At 40.3% G+C, this 26,833-nt stretch overlaps 1 protein-coding gene across 1 annotated transcript in view; it reads left to right on the top strand.

Annotated features, from left to right (window-relative positions):
• Positions 1–7,208: 7,208 nt before the first annotated feature.
• Positions 7,209–26,833, top strand: part of ptdss2 (phosphatidylserine synthase 2) — a 259,128-nt gene continuing 239,503 nt past the window's right edge. Inside the window, exon 1 of the mRNA XM_051923613.1 lies at positions 7,209–8,242. Coding sequence (XP_051779573.1) covers positions 8,040–8,242 — 203 coding nt within the window. The 5' untranslated portion in view covers positions 7,209–8,039. The remainder of the gene's footprint in view (positions 8,243–26,833) is intronic.

Here is a 26,833-nt window from a genome sequence, read left to right as displayed (position 1 = left end):
ATATCCCTAGTCACAAATCATAAATTGTTCATAACAGAATAATCTAAATCACACTTACAGAAACTCGTTTAAAACTTTGAAATTCTGAAAGAGTACACAAGTTCCATTAACGATATCGAAATGATAGAAGACTTGCGTCCGATGCTTGCTGAGTTATGGCTCCAGCTTCCCTGCTCTGAATGTGTGGGTTTAGAAAATGGATGGATCGATGGAAAGTTAAAACACTTTTATTTTTTGATGCGCTTCATCAAACTGATATTTTTGCTTGTTACATATTTTCTCACGGTGGTGTGTGTGAAGTTTTGATAAAGGTTTGCTCAGATCGCGGCACTGCTGCTTGAACAAACTGTACCTGCAAGACGCAGGCATGCGAGACCAGAGGTGTGACCAGAACATCATGTGTGGGTGGGCAAAAAATATCCATCCATCCACCCATCCATCCCAATTTTTGTAGGGGGGTTAAATAATAATAACGACATAGTTTTATATAACATATAAAAGCAAAAATTGTGGCATAAATCATAACCTATTGTTCAATAAAATTAACAGAGGCAATGGAACTTGTATTATTATTTTTTGTGAACAAATATAGAACTACATCAACAAGGTAAATATCCATCCATCCATCCATTTTTGAACCCGCTGAATCCAAACACAGGGTCACGGGGGTCTGCTGGAGCCAATCCCAGCCAACACAGGGCAGAAGGCAGGAACCAATCCCGGGCAGGGTGCCAGCCCACCGCAGGACACCCACACACCAAGCACACACTAGGGCCAATTTAGAATCGCCAATCCACCTAACCTGCATGTCTTTGGACTGTGGGAGGAAACCCACGCAGACACGGGGAGAACATGCAAACTCCACGCAGGGAGGACCCGGGAAGCGAACCCAGGTCTCCTAACTGTGAGGCAGCAGCGCTACCCACTGCTCCACTGTGCCACCCTAAAGAAAACTAAGAAACACTTACATTATTGCTAAAACTATATGTTACTTTCTACAGATATCTATTTAAACCACCAGTTAAATGAGTGCCTTTGATAGTACAATACAATACAATTTATTTGTGTATACAGTAATCCCTCCTCTATCGTGGGGGTTGTGTTCCAGACCCCCCCGCGAAAGGTGAAAATCCGCGAAGTAGAAACCATATGTTTATATGGTTATTTTTATATTGTCATGCTTGGGTCACAGATTTGCACAGAAACACAGGAGGTTGTAGAGAGACAGGAACGTTATTCAAACACTGCAAACAAACATTTGTCTCTTTTTCAAAAGTTTAAACTGTGCTCCATGACAAGACAGAGATGACAGTTCCGTCTCACAATTAAAAGAATGCAAACATATCTTCCTCTTCAAAGGAGTGCGCGTCAGGAGCAGATAATGTCAGAGAGATAGAGAGAGAGAAAAGCAAACAAATCAATAGGGCTGTTTGGGCTTTTAAGTATGCGAAGCACCGCCGGACAACGCAGCTGCTAGGAAGGGAGCAATGTTAAGGTAGCCTTTCAGCATTTTTTTAGAGGAGCGTCCGTATCGTCTAGTGGTGCGAACAGCCCCCCCACTGCTCACACCCCCTACGTCAGGAGCACAGAATATCAGAGAGAGAGAGAGAGAGACAGAGAAAAACAAACAATTAAAAATCAATACGTGCCGTTCGAGCTTTTAAGTATGCGACACACCATGCAGGAAGCATATCGCTTGACAAAACAGCCACATTTAAGCCCAGCAAGGAAGAGAGCAATGTGAAGGTAATCTTTCAGTGTTTTTTGAGGAGCGGCCGTATCTTCTAGGGGTGCGAACAGCCCCCGTGCTCACAATATATTTGAGGAGTTTTATTTAATAGGTAATACGCGCTCTGGTTGGGTAGCTTCTCAGCCATCTGCCAATAGCGTCCCTTGTATGAAATCAACTGGGCAAACCAACTGAGGAAGCATGTACCAGAAATTAAAAGAACCATTGTCCGCAGAAATCCACGAACCAGCAAAAAATCCGCTATATATATTTAAATATGCTTACATATAAAATCCGCGATAGAGTGAAGCCGCGAAAGTCGAAGCGCGATATAGCGAGGGATTACTGTAGCCCAAAATCACAATGGGCTTTAACAGGCCCTGCCTTTTGACAGCTCCCTAGCCTTCACTCACTCTCTAAGAAGACAAGGAAAAAAAAATTATTGTAGGGAAAAAAATGGAAGAAACTTTGGGAAAGGCAGTTCAAAGAGAGACCCCTTTCAAGGTAGGCTGGGCATGCAATGGGTGTCAAAAAAAAAGGGCTAATTGCAATACAATACACAGAACAGAACACAAGTAATCCTCAATACAATATAATAGTAAAATAAAAATATGAAAAGTATAGAGCAGAATTCAAAAGCAATATGATATAGTAGTAAAATAGTAGTGAAAAGTCAAGCAAAATGACACCTTTTATTGGCTAACTAAAAAGATTACAATATGCAAGCTTTCGAGGCAACTCAGGCCCCTCGATTACATCTTGCCTGAAGAAGGGGCCTGAGTTCCCTCGAAAGCATAATGACAATATTCACTGAAATCTTTAAATAAGAATCTTTACCCACAATTCCTTTTTACTGTATGCTCCTGTATGCAAATAGTGCCGTCTACCTATCCAAAGAAACACACACCCGCTTAAGCGCACCCAGAGCGAATCTCACAAATTTATGAGCAACAGAGGACGATATTCGCTACGCTTTAACACAAGTTTTAATGTGTTTCCATTTTGGAGACGATCATACTTTGGGTTAAATCAGCCTTTAGCAATTCACTCAAGAGCAACTGTCCTGCTCCCGTTTTAATCATTTAATTTTATTTCGCCATTGTGTGTCTCATCTCCGCTACAGTTTGAAGATGATTATTTATTGGCATCATCATCATCATTGTTGTTGTTGTTCGTGTTATTGTTGGACTGCGTAGTATGCAAAAATAATATGAAACAATCTAATCGGACATTCGCTTCGAGTCCAAGTGTTCGTAGGTTTGTGTTGTTTGAAAAAGAATGTTGCGTCCCCCAGGGCCGTTTCTGGGCAACAGATTGTCCCGTGCAGAGCAGGTGCTGCTGAGACGCACAACATAAACATTTCTTTGTGTTCCAGTCCGGTCAAATTTTTTTAAAACAAAATAACGACAGAAATCTCTTCATGGGGATGCAGTAATACACTCTGACCACTAGAGTGAGCCCTAGGCGCTTGCCTAGACTGCTTATGCCTAGAAACAGCCGTGATTGTAGGAGTCACTTTGAAATGGCCAATTGGCACGTCTTTTGAAAACTGCTTTATGAACAAACAAAAAAAAAATCATTAACAATAAGCAACAGACAATACAACATACAATATAATCAGAGATACCTGACTAATTTACATAAATTAATTAACTCAATGGAAACTCTATATTTATGTATCTAGATTGTAGTACTAGGGTGTTGTACCGTGTTAGCCATTATGAATGTAGAGAAAAGCCAAGCAAAATGACACCTTTTATTGGCTAACTAGAAAGATTACAATATGCAAGCTTTCGAGGCAACTCAGGCCCCTTCTTCAGGCAAGATGTATCTAGATTGCAAATAGGGGTAGTGGGTAGCGCTGCTGCCTCGCAGTTGGGAGACCTGGGGACCTGGGTTCGCTTCCCGGGTCCTCCCTGCGTGGAGTTTGCATGTTCTCCCCGTGCCTGCGTGGGTTTCCTCCGGGCGCTCCGGTTTCCTCCCACAGTCCAAAGACATGCAGGTTAGGTGGATTGGCGATTCTAAATTGGCCCTAGTGTGTGCTTGGTGTGTGGGTGTGTTTGTGTGTGTCCTGCGGTGGGTTGGCACCCTGCCCGGGATTGGTTCCTGCCTTGTACCCTGTGTTAGCTGGGATTGGCTCCAGCAGACCCCCATGACCCTGTGTTTGGATTCAGCGGGTTGGATAATGGATGGATGGATGGATGGATGGATGGATGGATGGATGGATGGACTGCAAATACCATACATTGCATCAATGTTCATATTGCTTACTACACGTCAATATTGCTACTACTTCTTTGTCTTGTCTTTGCACAATTTCTTGTCTTGTTTGTGTTTTGATTTTAAATTTAAATTTTAATTCTATTTTTAATTTATTATTGCACTTCATGTTGTTACAATGTGGACCCTGAGCTTCGCAATTTCGTCTATCTGTATACTTGTATATGGTTGAGATGACAATAAAGTTCACTTTGACTTTGAGCTTTCTTATTTTTAATTTTGTGAAGAGTTATAATGAAAAATTCAATTTCTGTTTCAAAAAGGTTGATATTTTGTGTGGATATCATCCACTTCATATTATGGATGTGGTACCTTGCTGTAATAAATATTAGATTTGTTATAATTATTGTGTAAATTTTTGGTCTACATATGGGTGTGTGAAATAAAAGAGACAATTAAAAGAAAACTTAACCTTTAAAAATCTTAATACAAAATGTTCCAGACCCCTCCAAAATATATTAGACTGAATATGTTGTATGTGGAGGAAAACTATGAACCATGAGGAGAGTGTGCACACTCCATATGGACAATATCAGGACCCAGGACATTTAATTTTTGACATGTAAGCACTAACCACTGTGCTATCCTATACTGAATTACTTTGAATAAGGCCGTGTCATAATCGCAACTGCAAAACCAAACTAACCCATTTATAAGGAGAAGGGCAATATCCAGGATATAGAGGGATAAAGCTGATGTCACACACAATGACAATTTGGGAAAGAGTTATTGAGAGAAGGCTTGTAGAGAAGAGACCACCATAGGGGAGTAGCAGTTTGGTTTTATGCCAGGGAGAGAAAGAATGGATGCAGTCTTTGTATTCAGATAGCTGATGCAGAAGTATGGAGAAAAACAAAAAGGTTTGGATATGATGTTTATTGATTTAAAGAAGGCTTATGACAGAGTGTCACATCAAAAGATCTGGAGGTGCAAGAGAGAAAACGAAGTAACAGAAATGTATATGAGGAGTGTCCAGGATATGTGTGAAGGAGTGAGGACTCAGGTTAAAAGTAGATCTGGTTATGGATGTGTTGATTGGTGGGACAAAAGACAAATAATCCCCCTGCTTCAGGCTTTTTGCTGAACATTAGAACATTAGAACACTCTAGATGAGAACCGGCCATTCAGCCCAACAAAGCTTGCCAGTCCTATCACTTTATTTCTTCCAAAAAAACATCAGGTTGAGTTTTGAAAGTCCCTATATTTTTACTGTCTACCACACTACTTGGTAGCTGAAGACATTGTGTTGTGCAGCACCAGAAAGGATGAAGCGGAGAGGAAGTTGGAAGAATGGAAAAGGGCTTTGGAAGAGAGAGGAGTGAAGATAAATAGGAAGAAGAAAGAATAAATGAGGATTAATGAAGATCAGAATTCAGAAGTTAGCTTTCAGGGAGAGCTATTGAAAAGAGTGGATAAACTTAAATATCTAGGATCAGTGGTAGCCCAAGATGAAGAATTAGATGCAGACATAACCCATAGAGTGCAGTGTGGATGGAACAATTGGGAGAATTGAGTATCAAGAGTATGGTATGATGAGAGAGTGAAGGCAAAAGTTAAAGGGAAGGTTTTTGAGACAGCTGTAAGACCAGCAATGATGTATGGAGCTGAGGCTGTAAAGGGAGCGCATGAGCAGTGGTGGACTTACATATATGGGAGCCTGAAGCTTGATTATGGGGGTACCTTCACAGCCAGCAACAAGGTCTGAGTAACTACTGTTATATTCTTCAGTGGGGTTGTTCCATGATCACTACACACTTTTTTTAATTAACCACTACATCTCAGATATTGATTAAAATTGCTGTTCTGGATTATCTCACGTGACAAAGTCACTGGTGTGAATAAAAATTTGCTACAGCTTGTTGTTTTCAGTTGGGGGGGGGGGGGGGGGGGTTGAAAATTTAAAGTTACTTTTGAGGACCTACTGGGATTAGGGGCCATGAAGCTTAAGCTTCATTAGTTTCATAGTAGATCCACCTCCATACAGGAGAAGAAGTTAGGTGTGGCTGAAGAAAGAATGTTGAGATCAATGTGTGGAGTTACAAAAAAGGACAGAATAAGAAATGAGACAATCAAAGGTACAACAATAGTGGGAGAGATAACTGAAAAAGTACAAGGAAACTAGGCTGAAGTGGTATGGACAGGTGATGAGGAGAGATAAAGAATACATGGGCCAGAGTGATAAGAATGGAAGTATAGGGTAAGAGAAAGGGAGGGAGACTGAAGTGGAGTTGAATAGATGAGGAAGACTTGAAGGAAAAAGGTCTGACAGGGGAGGAGGTGCAGGACTGAGCTGTATGGAGAAGGTTGATCAGACACATACACCTCAAAAGTAGAAAAGAAGAAGAAACTTTAACTTTTTATATATATATAGTGCTTCCATATATATATATGGAGACATTAATTTGCTTACCTATTCAATACAGGATAGTGATGGTGAGAACCATCTTGGCAGGGCAACCCCAGACCTGCGTCAATTTCACAATCTTCAGCAACATCTTGCTGAGTTCTGGTGCCCCCAATGTCTGCCCTCCTCCCCTCACATCTGCTCCTTGTAGTTTTTATTATTAGTTGTTACTATTATTTTATTACTATTTCAATGTATTACTATATATTAAAATACCTATTATTTATTTTTCAATTCATAGTATAGTATAGTATAGTTATTTACTTATCTTGCACTTGTCCCTGTGTTTATGTATACGGTATGTTGAACAGCGGTCCTGCGCACGTACTGCAATATACATGGTACGACATTAAACCCACTTGACTCCATGTATATCTATTGAGACTCAAACGGGCGCTACTTTCTGAACACGCTTCCTTAAGGAAAATTTGTAATAATAATAATAATAATAATAATAATAATAATTGCATAGTTTCTCTAATCCTAGGTATGCCGCCTTTCACGGGCAGTGCAGTCTCTAAGCTCCGCCTGCAAACGTCATAACTCACCCTCACTTTGATTTGCCACGCCTACTTACGCTAATCGAGATAGGAGCGGCGGTTTAACTGCACGCTTTATCTCTAGTAGAGACTGGAGGGCGTGATTAGGACATATAGGGCGGTATTATGCAAATATATAGAAGTGCTATAAAATGATGGATTTTAGGCCTGTATTTTGTGAATTAAACAAATATTTTTCCAGAGATATATATGTACATATCGAATCTCTCAGTAGGCTGACATTCATGGCGTTTACAAGTTAAATGCATTTGTTTACGGAACGGCTGCCTAAGTGGCTATTAGCGGACCGACAAGCGCTCTGCTGCCTGTGACGCGCACAGCGCTCGGAAGTGACAACAGCTGACGGGTGAAGCGTGAGTGCGTCGTGCTGTGCGCACACTGTTAGAACACGCCGATGCTGGCTGTGGAGTAGCGTGTTCCCTGTTGTTAGACACCTCTGGGACGGCTTATACGGGTTTGGCTGGATTGAACTAACAGTTCATTTTTAAATTTGACCTTACCTTCGTTACTCTCCTCCCCCTGTGTGTAGTCAGCGCGACCTGCTAATTACCCATGCGACCAAGACGCAGCATTCTTCCCAGGCAGACTGGTGATGCAGAGGCACCTCCGACGCAGTCCTCCGTTTTTGTGTTCGTCATGCGGGACGCTTGCCCGGCTTTTGTAACTTTTCTGTGTAATTGACGGCTGGCAGCGTGAGGCGAATGCCTTCATCTGTGCGGTGCACACTGTAGACGAAGTCCTGAGCTCGACTCCGCTAGATCGAGAGCAGTAGGACAGATACAGAGGAGCGACGCCCTTTTAAATGAGGGGAGACGTTCATGCCCAGTAAGAAATGCGCCAGTGTGGACCTGCGAGTTGGGGACCTTGGTGTGACAAAACGACCGAGTGACGGACATTGCGTGCGGCCGTTACAGAGGTTAAAAGAGCTGGAAACAGACAAGGCTTATCGGCATTTGATAGCCGACTCCTTGTAACTGGAAGGAGGCAGCGGATCCCACGTGAAAGCGGCTTTCTTTTTCTCTGAGTGGAGTGGATATTTCTTGATCGTTTCTTCCGAAGGCTCAGAATGACTAAAATTGAAAAGAAAAGCGGCGTGCCATCCGCGGAATGCTTATCTGAGGACCACATGAATGGATCTATGGATGTGGGGGTGTCCAAGTCTGGTGATGCCCCCAGGGTCAGGGCCTCCAAGCAGCTCTCCAGGGAGAACAGTTTCCGCAAGCAAGCGGGGCCTCAAGTCTTTGATGATGGGACCAATACTTTCTTTTGGTGAGTCGAACTTTTTGTTTTTTTTTGTAGTTTCTTTGATCTAATTCGATCATAATGGCAGCTTTTTATACCACGGGTAATAAGCATTGAAACTTAATTTTATATGGCGCCTTTGTGTAAGTAAATAATTATAAACCTTTACACAAAGCACAATGATCCAACTGATTGACTTGCGCATGGTCACATAGGCTGAATTTAATAGACTCATGTTACAACACACGTCTGCACAGGTACAAATATTTTTCAGAATTAGATGATGTTTAAAGTTGTGACCCCCTCAGGGATCAGTGCTGTGAATGCTGCTTATTTTAATATACGGAAATAATTTGGAATATAATAAACAAGTTGATTTAGTTTGCAAATAATACCAAACTGGGTGGAAGGGCAGATAATGTGGAGTCAGCTAAATTGTATGCGACTTGGACAACATATAAGCTTGGGCACATTTGTGACAGATGATATTTAATATGAGTAAATGCAAAATTCAGTTTTACGTGCAGAGGAGAGTAATCTTAGTTTTGAATACACAATGGGAGATCTGAGAACTTAAAAGTACACCTTATGAGAAGGACCTAGGAGTCATAGAGGACCCATCACTCTCTACAGCCAGTTAGATGCATCCACGAAAGCTAATAGGATCTTCTGCGACATATCACGACATTTGAAAGACAAGTCATGGAAGGTTAGGCTTAAGTTGAATAAACTCACAAGTGAGGGCTTACCTGGAGTACTGCGTTCAATGTTGGTCTCCATGTTACAAAACATACATAGCAGCACTAGAGAAATTTTAGAGAAGGGGCACTAGGCTGATTCTGGGAGTAGGAGGCATGAGCTGCGAGGAGAGATTGAAGGATTTGAACCTTTGCAGTTTAAGTAAGCAAGAGATTAAGAGGTGACTTAGCTAAAGTTTTTAAAAATATGAAAGGCATTAGTACAGTAGATCTCAGTTGTTACTTAAAACTCCGCATCAAGAACATGGGGACACGGATGGAAAGTTAAGAACAGATTTCTCACAAATGTTAGAAAGTTGTTCCTCACATAAAGAAACAGACGCAAGGAATAAATTAACGTGTAGTGTGGTGGAGAGCAAGACTTTAGGGAACTTAAGATCTCAGCTAAATGTTATTTTGAACACTCTAGATGAGTAAGATGGATGAGCTTGTTGGGGTGACTGGCCTGTTTTCGTAACAGTTTTTCTAATCTTCTATAATGTAATTTCCTTATTTTTACTTTAGCAGTGCCTACTCAAATTTAGGGTCATACACTGTCAACAGTGAGCATTGAAAATCTGACCTTTATTTTTTTTATAGCTGACTTCTCTGAAACACACTCAAAAGAGCTTTGACTTGTACAATTAAACTTGCTTAATTCAATTCATGGTCACAGGGAAATGCAGGCAGGGTGCAATGTAGAAACTAGCTCTAGACATGGCACCAGGCCATTGCAGGGCCGATTCACACGTATGCTTGCAGTGGAGTCTGCAGCTAACCAAACCTGAAAGTTTTTGGGGATGATTGGAGGAAAAGTGGAGTGTACAAATTACAACCCATCGCATGATGGTGGGGAGCAGTCTGATAATTGTTTTAATTCCACAATATTAATCATTTCAGGTGAAGGTATATGGTTGGGGCCATACAGGAAAATTGTCGGTGAGGATTGAATGTATTACCTGTTTTTAAATAATGTGCACAGTCTCAAGGAATTAATAATAATAGTAATATTATTACTTTATTACTGTCCCATGCCTTCACCCAAGGTGAATTAAAATATGTGAGATACAGTTGGTTACATTTCTTTTGTATTTCCAATTAGAGTACAGGCTGGTGAAATGACTTGATCATGGTCACACAGTGTCAGTAGTGGGAATTGAACCGTCAATCAGGGCCATGGAGTTGGTACACAAAACCTTCAACTCCAATTTATGGTACCACCGACTCTGACTCCTCCATTTGTATACTGTATATACGATGTTGATCGAAACTACACAACATGCAAGATACCACCCGAAATCATCAGGCTACTTGTTAGCACCCTAGCCTGTTAAAGTCCAGGTTTTAAAGGCAGTAGCAATGTTGTTGTGGCATACAAACCATTGAGTAACATTAAACATAAAACTAAACTTAAAAATTTTAAAATGAACTTGTACTTTTATCAAAAGTCTATACAATAACAATAGTTTAATCAAATCAGTATATGTTAAAATGAAATTTTAACACATTTTATCAGAATTTGCATTTAGTTGAAGTCGATGCATTTTTACCAATTTTGAATCTATCCATCCATCCATCCATCCATCCATTCTCTTCCGCTTATCCGAGGTCGGGTCGCGGGGGCAGCAGCTTGAGCAGAGATGCCCAGACTTCCCTCTCCTCGGCCACTTCTTCTAGCTCTTCCGGGAAAATCCCGAGGCGTTCCCAGGCCAGCCGGGAGACATAGTACCTCCAGCGTGTCCTGGGTCTTCCCCGGGGCCTCCTCCCGGTTCCCAGGGAGGCGTCCAGGAGGCATCCTGATCAGATGCCCGAGCCACCTCATCTGACTCCTCTCGATGCGGAGGAGCAGCGGCTCTACTCTGAGCCCCTCCCGGATGACTGAGCTTCTTACCCTATTTTTAGGGGAGAGCCCAGACACCCTGCGGAGGAAACTCATTTCAGCCGCTTGTATTCGCGATCTCGTTCTTTCGGTCACTACCCATAGCTCATGACCATAGGTGAGGGTAGGAACATAGATCGACTGGTAAATTGAGAGCTTTGCCTTATGGCTCAGCTCCTTTTTCACCACGACAGACCGATGCACTCTAGTAACCCAATAATTGCTTCTGACTCTGACTCCCAACTCCATAGCCCTTATCACAACCTCAAGGTTTGAACCACTAACTGCTATGCCACACTGCCTGCCTAGTCAGTTTTCTGGGATTTAGTTTAAATATTTGTGTATTTATTGTACAGATAGAAGGTAACAAAATTAGAAAGGCAGGCAAATGTAAAATTAACAGTAAAACGTTAAAAAACTGGCTGGCAGTAGAGAGCATGGAGGTTATTAATCAGTACTCCTTATATGAATGCAGTAATCAACGCAGCTGTGTCTTGGATTCAAATACGCCTCGGGGCTGTTACCCATAGGGAATTTGAACACTCTCCCTATATCTGTGTGGGTTTTACTTTCACACCAGCCACAATGGCTGGCTTAATCAACAACTCAGAATTCACCCCCAGCTGTTAGTATGAATGTGGATATGTGTGTGTGGCTCTCTCCTGGGTCGTTTCCAATGCTGCTGAGAGAGAAACGTTGGCTTCCCATAGCCTGATTTGGACTTGGTAGGCTTGATAATATTGTGCTTTTTTACAAATGGAATAAATGCCATTAAAGTCAGTGCCTCAGGATTTCACAGTAAGCCAGAAGTGGTAATTGAACCTCTGACCCTTTTTTTTATGTGGTGCCTGTTGGGTCTTCCCTGGTGTTGTATAATTCAAGAGAGTTGAAGGGAGAAGTTGAAATTGTGGCATTTATTTCGTGTACCATTTTTTTTTTAGTGAACACCTACCATTGGTACTGTATAATTACAAAGCTATAGTTTAATGTTTAAATATTATACATGTATACATGGTCTAGCCTTTGACTAGGTCTGGTCAAAGAATTCAGTGTGAGGTTTGAACCATCAGCCAGATGGGTTATTACCTATTCATTTTCTGCAAGGAATGTTAAACTGGCAAGGCCACGTTAAATTTGAATTAATGTATGAATGAATGAACTTGTTGCCAGGCAATGTAGTTGCTAGGAATGTTTGCTGTAGCTGTTGATATAAGAAATAGTAACAGGAATATGTGACATCATTGCAAGGTTGTACACAGTTGTACACAATATATAACAATAGTAATGTGAACATCTGAAAAGAAAATTTGGTAAAGTGTTGAGTTGTACTCCTACCTATTCCACATAAGTCTTGTGAAAGGAGAAATTTACAATAGAATAAAGGTTGGGGACCTCCGAGCACCAGTTTAATTTCTTCAGATAAAAAGGGTCTGTTTGTATCAAATGAAAGAGAAAATTGGGAGACTGCACCATCCAATGTATTGCCATCTAGGCTCGGTAAGGAGCTGTTTTGGGGCAAGATCTGTCTCCTCCAAAGGCTGGTCTCTGAATGAGCAACAACTTTCAGGTTTGACTCCGTTGTTATATCCAGCAGAGTGGAAGAGGTGGGGATTCTGGGTTCATCCCTGAAGTGATGTTACTGTTCCTCCTGCACCCTGTGTTCTGCTGTTTGGAGGGAAAAGTAGAACTTGTGAACATCTGAGCAACCCTGTGCACTTGAGCTGGGTTCCTTACCTTCTCATGACTCTGAAGGCATTCTCCTAGCCTATATACTGGACACTCTTTAAAAGTTAAACCAATTACGATTGGATGGAGATAGAGGTGAATAAAAGTCATGATTGACCACAGTAGGGGAAAAAAGTACTGGCATGTTAAGTTGTTTTTGAGTATGTAACGTTTTCTTCATCATCACTTTATTGGCCATTTTCTGGGTTTACCTAGGTTAGCTGGTCCCCACAACCCATAAACCATCATTTCTCTCCACTGCCTGTGGACTTTGGCATCCATTGAAATGAGACCCATTCTTTTCATGTCATTACAAAACCACCTACAACCATATCTTCTTTTAGCATCCTTTTCACCCTTATCCCCTCCACCTCCATCTTGGTGCACCTCTTCCCCACTTCACCCAGCTGTTCCCTGCCTTATGCCCCACATGCCTAAGCCACCTTTGTTTTTTTCTTCTCCGCACCACACCCACCTTCCCCACCGTTCCCACACAAGGTTTTTCTCTTAACTCAGCATTTGTCTTCCTCTCAGTCTGTGACACTACACATATCCACCCGATCCTTCTCTTTTCCATTGTTTCTACCTCCGCTCCATGTTTCACTTTCTTCGTCCATATACCCTACTTGGCTTCACATCTATATTACTAAACCACAGTTTAATTTATGCGCGGACGCACCGCATGCGCACTGCGCCTCAGAGTCAAACCCAGCGGCTTCCCAGAGTCAGTAGGTGGCGCCCAAACAACACAACCTGTGAACTAAACCTGCTCTAATCCACTGTGCCAGCGGTCTGTGTGGCATATTTGAATCACATAACGTAAAGAGCTCAACGATTTGTAATACAAAACCGAGCCCGTAGTTCCCAGAGTCAGTGCGTGGCGCCCAAACACCATAACCTGTAAACTACACCTGCTCTAATCCACTGTGCCAGCAGTCAGTGTGTGTAAGTTGGAGTATGCTTCCTAACAGTAAACGACTTCTACCTAACGACACAGCCACAGAACAACAAAGACGAGACTGCATGGATAAAAACAATACACGGAGGCTCCTACGATGCGCTTCAGACACACCAGAAGTAAAGACGTCATGGCTCCACAATGAAAGAGCTCAACTAACGGAAATACAAAACGAGCCCGTATGGATAAACACAATGAACGAACGCGCCCACAACGCGCTTATGACACAGCAGAGGCAAAGGAGTCACGGCTCCAAATGGAAGGAGCTCAATGATTAGTAATACAAACACGAGCCTGTATGGTTACGACCTGTAAACGAGCCCGTATGGATAAAAACAATGAAGAAAGGCGCCCACACAAAGAAGCCGCTTTAGTACAAATATGTTTATTTAATTAAATGAAAACTTTACCATGGCTACGACCTGTAAACTAAACCTGAGGTAAAGCGTGCACGCCAGGTTGTACAGCCGCCCGAATGCGACCGCCCACACCACCGCATATACCACGTTCGTTTAGTAATGTAGCCCTCCGTGCCCGGATCCGCCGCCATGGTCACTTCAGCATGCGCATCCGCCGCCGTCAGCAAACGACTTCTCGCTGACGACACAGCCATAGAAAAACAAAAAAGAGACTGCATGAATAAAAACAATAAATGAAGGCGCCTACAACGCGCTTCTGAAACACCAGAACCAGATGAGTCACAGCTCCAAAAAGAAACTGCTTTAGTACAAATATGTTTATTTAATTAAATGAACTTTCCCAGGACGCGCCCACCCTCCAAGTATCGGAGGGAACAGAAAGTGATTGCCATTCTTGGATTTGTGATTCTTTCGAGAATCGCGGGCTTGCTGGTAGCTTTCTAAGCTTTTGCCTTCGATGTCAGAGATGCTCCTTTTTAGAAGTCAGGAGGGGTGGAGCAGCTCCAGGAATTTCTGACATGCTTCTGTAACATTTTCCATAAATGAAAGAGACAATTGCTCAGGTCAGTGTGGCCTTTGATTACTGTGCCTGCTCCCTTTCCAGGCCTGAGGTTCTGAACAGCGAGTACCTTTTAGGCTTTCAATCCTGATTACTCTTTCTCTGAACAATACCCTGCAGTTTATATTGTAAAAGAGCAGATACGCTGCAAAGCCAAACTGTTGTGGTGGAAGTGAGAATGTTTATAGTAACTGGCATGTAATCAACTTTATAAGTGGGTAGATAAAGAACATGTTCTCAGTTTAGGCTATAAGCAATAGTGGTACTCGGGGAATTTAAATGATTCCACCCTATTGATGGTGACACCCAGGGCTGTAACAGGCAGGGTGACTTGAGAATTACAAACCTAACTTTGTTTTGGAGTGGGCGATTGATTGATTTTGTATTTCAGTTAGCGTAATTTTCTGTCACTGCTCAACTTGTTAGTTTGGAACCATTATGGAGCACATTTCAAATTGTTCGACTGATTAATTCATATTTTAAGTAGCATCATTTGCTGCCTACTATCCATATTGTCAGTTTGGGAACCATTGATCAATAAATTGATTTGTATTTTAAATTAGCTTCATTTTCTGCCTACTAACAAGATCATCAGTTTGGAACCCATATGTAGCATCTTCCTTCATGGCCAGTTTATTGACCTCTTTGAAACAGTGCCTTTCTTAGTATAGAATCTACTTTGAATTTTTCCATTTACCACTATTAATCTATTGCATTTTCATGTATATTTAATAAGGTATAGTCTGTACAAGATTTAATATCTTTCAGATTAAACTTTTCCCCTTTTCAATACAGTTCTGAGATCTGGCATTTGATTTTTGTACAGTTGTAGTGCCAGTGGTGAAGCATGGTGGCACAATGGTTACTGCTACTGCCTCAGAGCTCCAGATTTCTACAGTAGGTTTGACGAGTGGCCAAATATTATTCCGTCTAGATGAGCAGAGTTGGTAGAGAATTATCCCAGCAGACGTATGATTGTAATCAAAGCAAAAGGTGTTTCCACAACATACTGATACTGGGGGATGATCCTTTAAACATCCCAGTAATTCTGTTTTTTTTTTTTTTTTTTTTCTTTAGAATTGTTGCTACTATATCTTTGACATGGCTGTTATAAGTTGCATTGAGTAAATACAGCTGGAAGAATATTTTTGTGTGTGTCTTTATTTCAGGTTGCAAAGCAACAAAATGTGAATATTTTGAAAGGGGGTGATTCTTTACTATGCTCACTGTACAATATTACAGAAAGGGAGTTGTGGCCTGAATAAAATATATCTTAAGAAAATCAGGTCAATCAGTTTAGTTGGGCTAAACCTAATGAAGTGAAGCCACAGTCGTGACTTAGAAAACTGTAAAATTATTTCATTTTTTGAATTTTAAAAAGTGGTGCTTGGATTAGTAAGTATCCATTTTTTGACTTTGGTATCAATGCCAGCTTTCAGACGTCAGCACTAGTACTACAATGGTCCTGAAGTAAATAACTGTTAACTCAAAAACTGCTTCGTTCTCCCAGCCTGTAAACAGGGGTTGCTCCCCTTCTGCGCCACACTCTGTGTATCATTAACAGAAGCACAGTTGCTCTGATTCGTTTATATAAAGGTATACTTCCAAAGAGTGAGTGTGTTGGGGGTTGTCCCCTTTAGTGATTCGAACTAGATGTAATGTGGATAAAAACTATCAAAGAGCAGTTCCCCTTTGGATTTCTGATTGCATTAATTAAACAACTGAGTGTGTGGTGCTTAAAAACTACCATTTACTTCCCGTACCAAAATTAAAGAAGTGCTGGTGCCGTGTTATTTTAAAAAATGTATTTATTTTTGGTATTTTTTCAGTACCGTTATAACACACAACCATAAGGAGTAGGAGACTGTTTGATCCAGTATATTGGATGAAATTCTTCTAGCAGTATGAATATAGACAAAGGTATTTTAGATTAAATTGGTTAAACTTTATTAATCCCAAGGGTAAACTTAGAAATTCAGTTTTAATTCTGGGTGGCACGGTGGCAGGTTTTACATCATAGATCCTACCCGCGTGAAGTTTGCATGTTCTGTACGTGTCTGTGTGGGTTTCCTCCAGCTGCTCTGGTTCCTCCTACAGACCAAAGGCATGAATTTTCGGTGGCCCTTGTGCATAAGTATGTGTTCACCCCTGTGATAGACTGGCGCCCTGTTCAGGGTTTGTTCCTTTCTTGCACACTCTGTTGGCTGGGATAGGCTCCAGCACCTTCAGAACCCTGGTCTGGATTAAACAGGTTAGAAAATAACATTTCTAATTTTAATTTTGGAAAAAATAATAAATATACTGGCATGTTAAAAAATCACTGGAAAACTTGTATACATATTTAAAAGTAAAACACATCTCATCACAATACATGTAAATCTGTTTATGCATACAAATGAAAATGGAAATGTGATTTGCCTCTTTGTGTAGTATTCTCTGTGGAAGAAGTTGTTACCTTCAATGTATATGTTAATAATCAACCCGCAGAACCAGGCAGGAGGAAGCTTGTTCATTGCACCTTTTATTTCTCTCAGAATGATCATAAAGTATTGACGGAGAGCTATATTTATATATAACTGAATTTATATAACAGTGCTGAATTAATGCTTCCTCTGGTTGGTTCACTAGCTTACATTCACTCTGATTGGCAAAAGACCTGAGGTGTTTTAGCAGAGAGCATTACTCCAAAATAAAAGTCTAATTTCTATAGTATTCTTGGTCCTTGCAATACCTTTCAATACTTCTTGAGTTCCTGTGAGTGTGACATCGTTCAAGTCTTATTGGGTACATGATAGTCAACCAACTTCTTGTTCTTTGTTGTTCACTTGAACATTATCTGCTTTCCTGATATGCGTGAACACGTTTCTGACATTTCTGATATCTATATTTTTCTTCCACATCTCTTAAAGGCACTGTGTTTATGTATGGACTTGTATGTGAGTTGTTCAATAACTGAGCCTGCTTCTTTAAGAACATTAGAAAAACTGTGATGAGAACAGGCCATTCAGTCCAACAAGCTTGCCCATCCTATTCACTGCCATTGTCCAAAATAACATCAGGTTGAGATTTGAAGTTCCCTAAAGTTCTGCTCTCCACGACACTGCTTGGCAACTTACTCCATGTGTCTATGGTTTATTTGTGTGATTACCCAGAGTGATGTGCCGTTCAGTGTGATAGGTGCTTCCAGTCCCTTGTGATGCTGCTTTGGATTAGACAGATTTGACAATATTTGCAATCTTAAACCATCAATTTGAAGTATCGAGGGAGCCATGTCTTGCCCTGTGTTTTCTTGAGGCAGTGACTGAAAAAGAAGCTGCCCTTTCATTGGTTCAAGTTGGAGTGCTTCAATTCATGCTTTGGAATCCATTTGAGTAGTAAAACTTTGCCATCCTGTGTATGCAATTAATCATTAAAGCATGTAATATTTGTTCTAAAAGTGTGTTTCAGTCTTACCAGTATAGTATATTTGTATATATGTTTAACTATACCAAGATCTGCATTTTTGTCCATGCTACCCACTCCTACTTTCTAAAGTTATCAATTAAACAGCACTGCTTGATGAATCTGCAGATATTCCCCATTAAGAATTCCGTTATACAACAGCCAGCTGGTTTAAAGATTATCTTGGCTGGTAGATTGTCTATAGTGCATATTTTAACAAGTTAGAAAATGTACACATGGCATAACATTCAAGTGCATTTGGGGACTTTAGAGCCTTTTTGTTTCTTTTTTTTTGTCCATTACATTTCTATATCTTTATGTATTATTATGCAGTTTTTATGTATAAATTATTTTATTGTTATTATATATGTATTCATATTTATCAGTTCAGATTGTATCTACTATTATTTGCACTCAGGAATAGTGTTTCTTTGTCATAGAACTTGTGCTGTGTGCAATGACAATAACGGTTAATTGAATCTAATCTAACACAGTTGGTCCGCCGCATCATCGGATTCAACCAACTGTGGTTGGAAATATTAAAAAAAAAAAAAAAAAAAATCCAGAAAGTTGAATTTGCCACACGTCAAGTACTACGCTGAATCCATGAGAAAAAAGTGATCTTTAGACTTACCCTGCTGTAGACTCCCACCATAGGAGTTGCATAAAATGTCTGATAGGAATAAACTTACAATTCCTATAAGGGCAGTCAACTGCTGAACCACCACACTGCTCTTCAGTTGGATAGCTCTGCTCACATGAAGCACCCTTGCTGTACTCTGTAGATTGATAAAATCCATTCTTCTGCAGTTGCCGCCTTTTAAAAAGAAAATCTTTTTCTGATATACTGTATAAGAAAGCTGTTTCGACACAGTATATGACAATTTAGAATATAAACTGTAGTCCAGTCCTGCTAATTAATTAATACTTTTAATACTTGGTTATTCAGTGTTTTTTTTTGGTATAATTCCTTTAATTCCAATTACACCTTCCAGAATGGAATGGTAAAGCTAACAGAGGTAAAACAGGATTATAGAGAAGTGATAGAAATAGGACACGTCCGTTCTTGTGGCTTTCGTCATTTTTAATGACAGTCACTGCCAGCTCTGTTTGCATATTTAAGTATGGTCTGCCTGTGTGTATTCTGTATGATTTTATGATAATGTATATAGGTTTCCTGATTGCATGATGTTTTTGTGGTGTCTTTCAAAGAGAATATAATTGTGCAATATACACAAATATCTGAAACAGTTCAGTGCATCCATAGGGCAATAAAGTAATGTTGGCAGAAGTTAAAGCTTGACATAAGAATATATTATAAATATCAAAACATTTAATGACTTCAGGCAATGAGAGTCCAATTACAACAATCAATGAATGTGGTAAAAGTGAATCCTTAGTTTGGATTTGAAATTTGAGATGAAGGTGGTAATACCCTGATTCAGAGGATAAGTGTGTGAAGCAGGCTGCATGTAGTATATGCTGAGAAGATATGTCTTGTGTGAAGGCTTTTACTTTTAGATAGATAATTAGACAGGTAGAACTTTATTTGCCCCATTGGGAAGTGTTAGCTTTTTACTGAAGCTCTTTAAATAAATAAATAAATAAACACATAAATAGGTAGATAAATAGCACACATTTTGGTATGAACAAAGAAGAATAAAAGAGAGAACACTTCTGACTTGGAAGTCCCAGTCACAGCAAGGCATTATGCTGATGTATTGCTTCTAGGTATAAAGGAGAACCCGTGGTATTTCCTGACACACTTCTGCTGAATAATTTGTTAGCTGAAAGTCCTCAGTGTTGGTGTTGCAGGGAGAGAATGTGCAGCATTATTCATAATGGCACCCAGTTTTGTTTTAATTCTGTCCTTTTCTACAATCAGGGTGTCCCAGAGTGTGTCCCATAACTGAGATTGCCCTTTTAGGTTGTTGATTTGGTTGGCTTCTCTTGAAGTGATGTTACCAGCCCAGCATACCACAGCGTAAAATATGGCACTGGCCATCACAGAATTATAGAAGATGGGAATGATGTTACTTCCCACATTCAAAGAAAACCGTCTCCTAAGGAAGAAGAGCCTCCGCTGCCCTTTATTATATAATTCCTGGCCTTCTGAGACCAGTCCAACCTGTCATTAATGTTTACCCCCAGATACTTGTAGGAGTGGACCACCTCTACAGCCACTCCTTGAATAGTAGACATAGAGGCTCTTTGGTGCAGCAAATGTCGGAAAGTGTCTGCTGAAGCAGCATTGCCAGAAACTGGGGCAGTCAGTTTCCCATCTTTTGAATTAATAACATAACTTTGAAGATGATAAGTGAACATGGATCAAAAGTAGTCCAGTCAACCGAGAGATTATGCAGTAAGCGTGTCAAGAATTTTGGCAGCAGTGTCAGTCAATACATTTTAAGTAAGACCATTGAGGAAAGAAGATACAATGACTCTCCACATCCATGAGTGATTCAAATTTTTGACTTGTATTCTTACAGGTTATGTCAAAACCTAAAGCAAAATAAAGTAAACACAGGACTATATATAGTAGATAGACAGGTAGAATATTCATCCATTTGGAAAACTGATCTATTACAGCAGTCATTAAAACTCTAAAAAATACACTCAAGATGACAGAGTACAATAGATTAATAACTAAATACTTTATTGAGAATAAGGGAAAGTTGCAGTATTGCAGCAATCCATACACATTAAGAGCTGTAACATGTCAGCCAAACTGCATATAATTCACATACGTAAAATAGAAAATACTTGTTCTTAATCAAATTAGGGGTGGCGCGCTGGTGCATGGTAGCGCTCCCAGTGTGGAGTTTGCATGTTCTCCCCGTGTCTACGTGGGTTTCCTCTGGGTACTCTGGTTTCCTCCCACAGTCTAAAGGCATGCAGGTTAGGTGCATTTGTGATTCTAAATTGTCCCTAGTGTGTTCTTGGTGTGTGTGTGTGTGTGCGCGCGCGCCCCGCCCGGGGTTTGTTTCCTGCCTTGCGCCCTGAGCTGGCTGGGACTGGCTCCAGCAGACCCTCGTGATCCTGTAGTTAGGATATAGCAGGTTGGATGATGGATGGATTAATCAAATTATAGTTAACATATTAAAATGACAGAAATGTTGTTCTAGCTGGGAAATGCACTTTAATATTGTAGACAGCAGCTGTTACAAAGTGCATCTGATTTGGAGATTCATAGTAAAGTCAGTCATGAGCTCTGTTGCGTCTCATACTGACCAGAGTGTCATGCAGAGGTGAAGAGATGTTTTCCGTGATGGCTACCTACTTTCTGCTTTTGTCTGTAGAGAATCAAAGCATGTCCCTCAAAGATAGCTGGCTTTCTTGATTAACTTGTTAGATCTGCTGACATAACCGGTTCTGCTGGTGTCATTGAGAAACACCACCAAGTATAAAGAACACAATTGAACCATAGGCCAGCAGAACAAATGGAAAAAATGTTACACAAAATGCCAGTTACTTGAGCCTCCTCAGGAAATCGTAGCCTCAGACCATTTCTGTGTATGGCCTCAGTGTGTATGGACTAATGTAGATTTCTTTCCATATGCTATTCTCGGTCCATCTCAGTTTTTGGTTCTTGGATGAAGACTGAAGTTTGAGAAACCTTGCTTTTCCTCAAGTATACCACTATCTCCTTGGTTTTGCTAAAATCATACTCCTGATGGTTAAATCAGTGTGGCATAGTGGTTAAGGCTTTGAACTTCAAACTCTGAGGGTGTGAGTTAAAATTCCACTGCCGACATTGTGTGACCATGAGCCAGCCTGTGCTTCGCCTGCCTGTGACTGTAACTTATTGTACCCCATAGATCCATAGCCTTGGATAAAGGTGTCAGCCAAACAATAAGTAATACTAATACATCTGCAGTAGTCAACATCATAGTCATCCTTCAAGTCTTCACTTCAGTCCACCAGTTATATATCTCATGATTTTAGATTTTCTGCATGTTACATGTCTCAGTATTATATTTAAAGTCTGACATATATAGGTGTATAGGGTCATTACTTCCACCATCTTACCATCTGCAAAGCCAGAAATTACAACACATGGGCCCCAGAAATTACTGCCATAAGCCATTTTTAAATTCTAAAACTTTTTTTGGACTGCAGGTGAGTTCATGGGGGGTTGTGGGGTTCCCCCCTTGAATCCTGATTCATTCACAATCCATCTAAGGGCAGTTTGTTTTTTCCCTTGAAGATTCACTCACGATTGATCTAAGGTCAGTTTGTGGTTCCCCCTTGAATTTTACCACGGCTTTATTCATTCACGATAGATGTAAGGTTCAGGGGCAGTTCCCCTTAGAGGTGAGCAGCATAATTGATTGACAATTGCCAATTAACATAAATTCAATAGAAGCGTCTTGGGGGGGATCTGGGCCCTGATTCTTTCTTACATGCAACGCTCTGGTGCCATGATTATTAAGTATTACAACCTTATTTTTAATTTTTTTTTCTTCCATTACAGTGAATTTCTTAACTTGTACTTGCTACAGTACACATCTCTAATGATTACTTAATAAATGGCTGAAATGACTTTGACTTTGACTATTGATTGTAAAGTCTTATCAAAATTTACAGTCCTACTTATACCTGCGGCAGCAGTTACCAGCAAGATGATGTAAAAGCTCCAGCAAGCCCTTCTGATTAAATGTTAAAAAAAAATTTCAAATAGGGTATCACCTACATTTCCAAGAAAAATGTCTCTTCTCTACCATGTTTATGTATGCCAGCATGTTGCACAAATTAAGACAGACATATGCTCAATTATGTTCCATTGAAAGACTCCACCAAATTTCATAGCCCACTGAAACGTGACTTTTTTTTTCTGGAAGAACCTACATAAAACATACCAAGTTTTAGGGTAAACAGGATGCGCAAGTCTGGGAAATTCTTACTTGGGGAACATGTGTTGCTGGCCACCCATTTTAAAACGCATCTCTGTAGCCTCACAAATTATGGTCAGCCTGCCAGGTAGTCAGTAATCTAAGGTACAGGGTATAGGCAACCACCTTCATTGACCTTAGTTTAAGGACTGCATGGTGTTAAAGGCACTAGAGATATCAAAAACAAAACACCAAAACACTCTGTCCTGCCCAGATGGAAGTAGGCTCTGTACAGAAGGTAGATAATGGCATCATCCACCACAGTGTGTGCCTGATAGCAATGGACCTCTTGCAGTTTGTCTGTCTTTATCTGATGTCTGAGGTGGTTCATGGATTTTATGATGTAAGCTGTTAAGACTACAGATCAATAGGCAGTCAGTTTACTGGGGTTAGTCTTCTTTGGCACTGGGACCAGAGAAGAGTTTTTCCACAATACTGTAATGGTACCCTTTACAGGGTGAGATTCAGATTGAATGTGTGCTAGAGAACCAACCAATAGATTGACAGACACCTTGGGCTACTTCCAGCTGATAAAACAATGATCAAACATTCTTGGGTAGTCCTGGACAGGTAGTAATATGCCTGCAGACACTTGCAAGTTCATGTTTTACTTTAAATTATATTAACTTTTGTAATACTTCAATGCCTGATTAAGAGGTCAATTTAAACATACAGTATGTGTGTGTCCTGTGTGTGTTTATCTATATGCACTTGCTGAGCAGATAATTAGGAACACTTGTACAACAACACTTATTTCTCTGACATATTTTCATACACAGGATGTAGCTCAAATGCTTTTCAAGATGTCAAACAAAGAACACCAAATTAAAATTACCAATGAATAAAAATTGATAGCATACATGAAAATAATTCACACACTACCTGTCAAACATGTTAGAACACCTCATTTTTTTACAGTTTTTATGTCTAGTTCTGATATAGCCTGGAGGTATGTTTTGGGTCATTGTCTTGCTGTAGCATGAACCCCTGACCTACTAGACACTTACCAGAAGTTATTGCGTGGTGCTGCAAAATGCTGTGGTAACTGTTGTGATTCAGAATGCCAGTCACTCTGTGCAAGTCACCAACTCTGCCTCCAGCAAAAGAACCCCAGACCATCACACTTCCTCCTTCATATCTGACAGCCTGTATCACATCTCCTCTTCACAGCAGAAACTGAGACTTTCTTTTCTTGACCACTGTTAAGTTGTGCTTGAAGCTGTTGTGCTTGAAGCTGTTGTGCTGTGAGGCACCAGTCATGCAAGGTGGTGACCCTCAGTAACTTGTCTTCTGATTGGATTGTGACTTTAGGTCTGCCAGATCTCTTCCTATCACTGTGTCTTCCCATTTCCAATAACATTTGGATTGTGTACGACACCACTTTACTCACTGACACTTTGATGTCTTTTTGCAATTTCTCTAAAAGAAAGGCCTACACTTAGCTCTGTCTCAATTCATCTGTTAATTGCCATTTTCTTGTCATTATCGCTGGAATTTACAACTTTCTAGGTTGTAGTGGGTGTAGTAACAGTCTTTGTTTCAACTCTGCTTTAAGACAAACCGAGGGTTTTAAAGTAATCAGCAGAAGTTATGACACCTGTGCAAATTGTTTGCTTCATCTTGAAGGCTTAATTAACTGTATTTGTTGCAGAACATCTGTAGGTTGTAACCTGTTAGTTGTTCCCTGAAGAAGGCTCATTTTGTAATAATCTGAAATTTCCCTTTTTCAGTTTTTGCTAAGTTAAACTTTAAATTTAAACCTCTGTCAGTTTACTGCTTGTCTTTTCCGCATTTATGTCATTCATTGTATTTCAATTGATTACATTTGAACAAAAACTGCAAAAACTTGAGGTGTTCTAAGACTTTTGGCAGGTAGTGTACATACTATATAATTAATTGAGAAGTAGAGTCCTTATATATAGAGTTGTTCTTTAAGTCTGAAAAGATGAGTCTGATAATAAGGTCAGATATCTGGGAGTGCAGAAAAAATCTCCAGTTAAGTTGGAGGTAAAAAAAAATCAAGTCCAAATGACCAACCGCCCCAACTATGCATTCTACCTAAACTACATCTACTAATCAGTATTTAATAAGTCAATCATGTGGCAACAGTACAGTGCATTAAGTCCTGCATATTCAGGTCTGGAGCTTCACTGAATTTTTCACATCAAATACCAGAATGGAGAAAAATTGTATCTCATTTATTTTGACTGTGGTGTGGTTTTTCGGGGCCTGATGGGCTGGTTTGAGTGATTCTGCTGATCTGCTTAGATTTTCATGCACAACACTCTCTAGAGCAGGGGTTGGCCACTCCGGACCTGGAGGACCACCGTGGCTGCAGGTTTTCATTCTAACACTTTTCTTAATGAGTGACTAGCTGTTTTTGCTGCTAATGAACTTCTTTTGAACTAATTTTAATTGACTTGCTCTTGAAGACTCAGACTCCTTAATTGTTTATTTTTCCTTAATTAGCTGCCAGATAATAATGAGATACAAAATGAGCCGTCATTGTCCATCATACAATATCTGAAAATAAAGAAAGATGAATGTCTCAGGAATGTCGATCTGCTCAGGTCCCCAAATCATTTTAACAGTGCTCTTAGAAAGAGAAAATCAATAATTTTGAAAATGTCTGCTAATGCACCACAAGAGCAGCAACAAGCCATGGAATGGGTTTAATTAATGATAAGAATCGGCGCCTCATTAAGCAACTGGTTGGAATGAAGGCGTTTGGAGTTTGAGGCCCTAACTTAGGTGGTCTTCCGTTGGCTCACTCACTTCACGTTTCATTTCTGTTTGGGTGCCATTTAAGGAAAGAAATGAAGCAATTCAGAGAAATGATGGAGAAATTCAGGGAAACAAATCTTAAAAAAAAAAATCAATTAAAATGAATTCACAACAAGTTAATTAGCAGCACAAACAGGGCACTCATTAAAAAAGGGTTAGAATGAAAACCTGCAGACTTAGTGATCCTCCAGGACCGGAGTTGGCGACCCCTGCTCTAGAGTTTACTCAGAATGGTGCAAAAAAACAAAAAAAATCCAGTGAGCATCAGTTCTGTGGCAGACATGCTTTGTTAATGAGAGATGCCAGAGGACAATGGCCAGAATGGTTTGAACTGACAGAAAGGCTATTGTAACTCAAGTTTACCTCTGTGTACAGCTCAGAATGTAGAAAACATGTTGGATTGTGAGGCAAATGTGCTACAACCGAAAAAGACCATGTTGGGTTCCACTCCCATTAGCCAAGAACAGAAAGCCGAGGCTGCAGTGGGCACAGGCTCATGAAAACTGGACACTTTAAGACTGGAGAAACATAACCTGGAGAGACACAGAGTGTAGGATCAGAATTTGGCACCAACAGCATGAATCCATGCACCCAACCTGCCTTGTGTCAACAGTCCAAGTTTGTGGTGGTGGTGTAATGGTGTTAGAAATGTTTTCTTGGTACATTTTGGGTCAGTCAATACCATCAATTGATTATTAATGATTATTATTATTAATAATCATCATCTTGAATGTCACGGCCTGTTGGAGTATTGCTGCTGACCATATGCTGGTGACAATTTACTCATCTTCTAATGGTTTTTGCAGCATAATAATGCACCATGTCACAAAAGTCTTCCCAAACTGGTTTCATAAACACGACAATGAATTTTCAAAAGCGTTCCCAGTCACTGGATCTGAATCAAATAGAACACCTTTGGTGTTTTCTGTGGTAGAATGGGAAATTCACAGCATGTATATGTAGCTTATAAATCTGCAGAAACTGTGTGATGACCATAATCTCAAATGAATGTTTCCAACATCTTGTGGAATCCAGAATATAGTATACAGGTTTGGTGGATTGATGATGCTAAATTGGCCCTTGATATGTGTGTGTTCACTGTACGTTGGGCTGGTGCCCATCCAGGGATTGTTCCTGCCTTTCACCCAATACTTGTTGATATAAGCTTGAGCTTTCCCATGATCCTGCTTTAGAAAGTAGATGGGCAGACATTATGTATATATG

This window comes from Erpetoichthys calabaricus, chromosome 2 (genome assembly GCF_900747795.2).
Source record: "Erpetoichthys calabaricus chromosome 2, fErpCal1.3, whole genome shotgun sequence".
In the NCBI taxonomy this organism is placed as follows: Eukaryota; Metazoa; Chordata; class Cladistia; order Polypteriformes; family Polypteridae; genus Erpetoichthys; species Erpetoichthys calabaricus.
This window is presented reverse-complemented; position numbering and strand designations above follow the sequence as displayed.